At 34.7% G+C, this 5,053-nt stretch overlaps 1 protein-coding gene across 1 annotated transcript; it reads left to right on the forward strand.

Moving 5' to 3' along the window:
• Positions 1 to 2,242: 2,242 nt before the first annotated feature.
• LOC137651159 (dnaJ homolog subfamily C member 7 homolog) lies at positions 2,243 to 2,815 on the forward strand. The gene has a single exon (XM_068384298.1). It carries the CDS (start codon positions 2,243 to 2,245, stop codon positions 2,813 to 2,815), a length of 573 nt encoding a protein of 190 aa, XP_068240399.1.
• Positions 2,816 to 5,053: the final 2,238 nt, after the last annotated feature.

Here is a 5,053-nt window from a genome sequence, read left to right on the forward strand (position 1 = left end):
AAACCGTAATTTTAATCGGAAATTCTCCGTATAAATATAATTTTCTCATCCGTATTTCAGTAAAATACAGGCGGCCGTAATTTTACCTTACATTGTCATTAACTTTTACTGGTTGGTGACCATAATATCACTCCTTTACGTCAATATATCCATTTGTAAACGGTAAAAATCCTGGAATATATGTTGCCAGGCAATTACTGCTTTTAACATCGATGGAACCAGACATAAAGAAACTCGCAGAGCAGCATCAACCTCAGGGATCTCATTGAATGAATATCCCTATCTCTCCTTTTTTTATCACATATTTCATTTTAACTGTTTATAAACAATTCTAACCAGTGTACATAAATGCTACAGTGAATTCAAAAGGTATATATGTGTATATATATATATATATATATATATATATATATATATATATATATATATATACCATATATATATAATATTATCTATATATATATACACAATATATATATGTATATATATATATATATATATATATATATATATATATATATATATATATATATGTGTGTGTGTGTGTCTATATAGCCACGAATGGAAACATTAAGACTTTCGTTGTATTAGTGCACATACAAACTCGTATATATGTATGAAATGTATGCATATAAGCACACGCACACACACAAATATTATATATATATATATATATATATATATATATATATATATCTATATATATATATATATATCTATATATATATCTATATATATATATATATATGTATATATATATGTGTGTGTGTGCGTGTGCTTATATGCATACATTTCACAATCTTACATTTTAATTATATTGGATTAAAAGGTTCTGAAGACTTTTCAGTCCCCTGCAGCCAATTTTGAAGTCACCAACTCCAACACCAGATCTCCGGGAAATTTTTCCTCCTTTCAAGACTGAAGACGGTATTACCTCAAGATATGATGATAATAATAATAATAATAATAATAATAATAATAATAATAATAATAATAATAATAATAATAATAATAATAAAAATAATAATAATAATAATAATAATAATAATATTAATAATAATAATAATAATAATAAGCTAAGGAGACATCTGAAAGCTGTATATTATTATTATTATTATTATTATTATTATTATTATTATTATTTCTCAAGTTAACATCGTCTTCCGTCGGGAAAGGAGGACAAAAATTCCCGGAGATCTGTTGTCGTTGGAGTCGGTGACGACAAAAATGTCTCCAGGAGACTGAAAAGTCTTCAGAATCCTTTTTAGACTCTCATTCATTTTTTTCAAACCAATGCTGATACGAACCTCTGGATAGGTATGTATAGTTATGGCATTTAATAAAGCATTCAGTGTGTGGCTGAATAAGATCGGAAAATTTGTTAAGAGGACAATACAACTGGACTCAAAAAGCAGCTTCAGTTATTCAAGAACAGAACGCTGCATGCGAGGATATGACGTTAAATCTTCAAGGACAACTGCGAACTTTCCAGGAGTCCTCCGTCTTCAAATGGTTTTCGTCACTTCTCCCAGAGGCGCCGCGTTTTGGAGACTGTCGTGCAGTCGCCTCTCAGGATGGATTCCTCCTTCGGTGGCTGCAGCACTGCCCTTGGATTGGGGGCGTTTGGAAAGCCCGTGAGGAACTACGTGCGTGTAAAGTTGGATTACGTCAAATGGAGGCAGAAGCTTTGAGATTGGCTGCTGCTGGCGCCGCCATATTCGGTTTAATAATGTTTGCTACGAGAAGGACCGTGGAAAATCTTGAGGACGAAAAAAGCAAGTTACAAGGACAACTAAATGAATTGAGAATAGTAGTAGAAGAAATTAATACAGAAAAGGAGATGCAAGAAAAACTGAACGCTCAGAAAGAGACTGAGTATCAAAAGCTGAAAATTGACTGCGCTGAAAAAGACCTTCAGATGAAGGAAGAGGAAAAGAAACAGGCAATTCTTAAAATGGAAATGGAGGCAATGAAAAAAATTAATAAAATCCTTAATGAGAAAATGGAAAAACTTGAAAACGTCTGCGTCCAAAAAGAATCTTCAGATGAAGATAAAAGAAAATTTACTGGAAATTCTAAAAGCTGATAACGAAGTTCAAAAAAACAGAAAACGGACCAACTAAATCAATTGAAAAGTAAAATAAATGAATTGGAGAGAGAGCGACAGGAGCAAGAAAGACTGAAAGAACAATTGAGAAACGAAATAAACAAACTAAAAGCCGAGAAACAGGTGGAAGAAAAGATGGAAGCTGAGAAGACGTCTGATCATCAAGAAAGGGAAAATGAGTCCGCGAAAAACGACATTCAAGAGAACGAACAGCCGAAGAATGAGGACACTAAGAAAGAGAGTAAGAAGGAAACGGAAAATAAAGAGGAAGATAAGCCGAAAAACGTATTAAAGGCTGAAGCTAACGCAGCCTCCGGAAACACTCTCGACATGGATATCATACTTGATTGTTACCAAGAGATTGAGAAAGGTCTTCAAGGATGCAGTAGAGCCTACGTGCTACGAGGGAAGCGCCTTCTCAAACCTGGCCTTTTCGACGCTGCCAGGAATGACTTTGAAACTCCGAGAACGGTAGAGGGATTTGAGGAAAGTTCGAAATACATAGAAGATGCTAAGGCGCAAAGGAAGAAATGGGTAAACCAAACCCATTATGAGATTTTGGGTGCAAGTCAGAAGGCCACTACGAAAGAAATCTCAAAAGGCTTCAGAGTCTTGGCCATGAAGTATCATCCGGACAGACACGGGGGTGAACCCAAATTCATACAGGATGGATTCGAGTGGAGGTTTAAAAAGAGTGAATTATGCTAAAACTGTTCTGACGAATGAAAAACTCAGTCATACGATGTTTGGATTCGACCAAAGTCAGGACAGAAGGACCAACGGCATCGACGGCCAAAGCGAGGGTTTAAGGATATGTACAACTGTTTTGGCAGAGTTTTCGTAGGTCAATAAATAATTCTTCCTGAATTATAAAAAAAAAAAAGATGGAAAATCTCAAAAAAAAATATAAAAACAAAAAATTATCCCCCAAAATGTAAAAACATAAAAGCCCAAAAAATTATAAAATCTTTAAAAATGCAAAAAAAAAAATAATAAAAATAAAAAAAAATAAAAAAAAAAAACATGGGAAAATATTCTTAGAATAAGTTTCTTTAGAGTTTTGATGAAAGTATCAGTTTTAGATTACATTTGTAAGCAAACAAGTTTTTATGTAAGAGCCATTAGAAAGATCTAGTAGATGGACTATGAGAGGAGAAAAAAAAATGGCCATTTTAATTAGGAGAAAATATCCTTTGATGCAGATGGTACAAGCTCTACATCATTGGGTACACAATGGCCTTAGTTGGAAGGATCAAGTGGATGGACAATGAAAAATGGAGAGAATGGGCCTTTTTTTAAGAGGAAATATCCAGGAAGTGCTTAAGGGATGCTTGGCTCAACTACCCGGCTTGAAGGACGTGGAATACCCTATAGGACTTCCTCTACAGAAGGGAAAACCTTGTCTTTTTTTCTAGTATGCTATGTTCCCTGGTGTAGTCGTACAAGGGCTTCGTCAGGAGAACAAACGGTCAGATATCTAGATCTATTCTTTCGGATACTAACCCTCGGGTGGTTCTGATAGAATAATCTAGAAGACTGGCTATGCAGAGGGGGGGGGGGGGGGAGAGGCAAGGTTCTCCTAGTAAATAGTCTAGTCCTTATAGGGGATACAAAGAAATCAGGCTGGGGGAAAAAGCTGACTCCTTTGAGGAGATGCAGCAGCAGCAAAAAAAAAAAAAAAAATTAAATTAAATAAAAAATCAATACATACTGTATATATTGACTCTGGCTCAACCCTTAGTCAATACATACTGAATATATTGACTCTGGCTCAACCCTTAGTCAATACATACTGAATATATTGACTCTGGCTCAACCCTTAGTCAATAAATACTGAATATATTTACTCTGGCTCAACACTGAGTCAATACATACTGAATATATTGACTCTGGCTCAACCCTTGGTCAATACATACTGAATATATTGACTCTGGCTCAACCCTTAGTCAATAAATACTGAATATATTTACTCTGGCTCAACACTGAGTCAATACATACTGAATATATTGACTCTGGCTCAACCCTTAGTCAATACATACTGAATATATTGACTCTGGCTCAACCCTTAGTCAATACATACTGAATATATTGACTCTGGCTCAACCCTTAGTCAATAAATACTGAATATATTTACTCTGGCTCAACACTGAGTCAATACATACTGAATATATTGACTCTGGCTCAACCCTTAGTCAATACATACTGAATATATTGACTCTGGCTCAACCCTTAGTCAATACATACTGAATATATTGACTCTGGCTCAACCCTTAGTCAATAAATACTGAATATATTTACTCTGGCTCAACACTGAGTCAATACATACTGAATATATTGACTCTGGCTCAACCCTTAGTCAATACATACTGAATATATTGACTCTGGCTCAACCCTTAGTCAATAAATACTGAATATATTTACTCTGGCTCAACACTGAGTCAATACATACTGAATATATTGACTCTGGCTCAACCCTTAGTCAATAAATACTGAATATATTTACTCTGGCTCAACACTGAGTCAATACATACTGAATATATTGACTCTGGCTCAACCCTTAGTCAATACATACTGAATATATTGACTCTGGCTCAACCCTTAGTCAATAAATACTGAATATATTTACTCTGGCTCAACACTGAGTCAATACATACTGAATATATTGACTCTGGCTCAACCCTTAGTCAATAAATACTGAATATATTTACTCTGGCTCAACACTGAGTCAATACATACTGAATATATTGACTCTGGCTCAACCCTTAGTCAATACATACTGAATATATTGACTCTGGCTCAACCCTTAGTCAATAAATACTGAATATATTTACTCTGGCTCAACACTGAGTCAATACATACTGAATATATTGACTCTGGCTCAACCCTTAGTCAATACATACTGAATATATTGACTCTGGCTCAACCCTTAGTCAATACATACTGAAT

The sequence above is a fragment of the Palaemon carinicauda genome, chromosome 12 (genome assembly GCF_036898095.1).
Source record: "Palaemon carinicauda isolate YSFRI2023 chromosome 12, ASM3689809v2, whole genome shotgun sequence".
Lineage (NCBI taxonomy): Eukaryota > Metazoa > Arthropoda > Malacostraca > Decapoda > Palaemonidae > Palaemon > Palaemon carinicauda.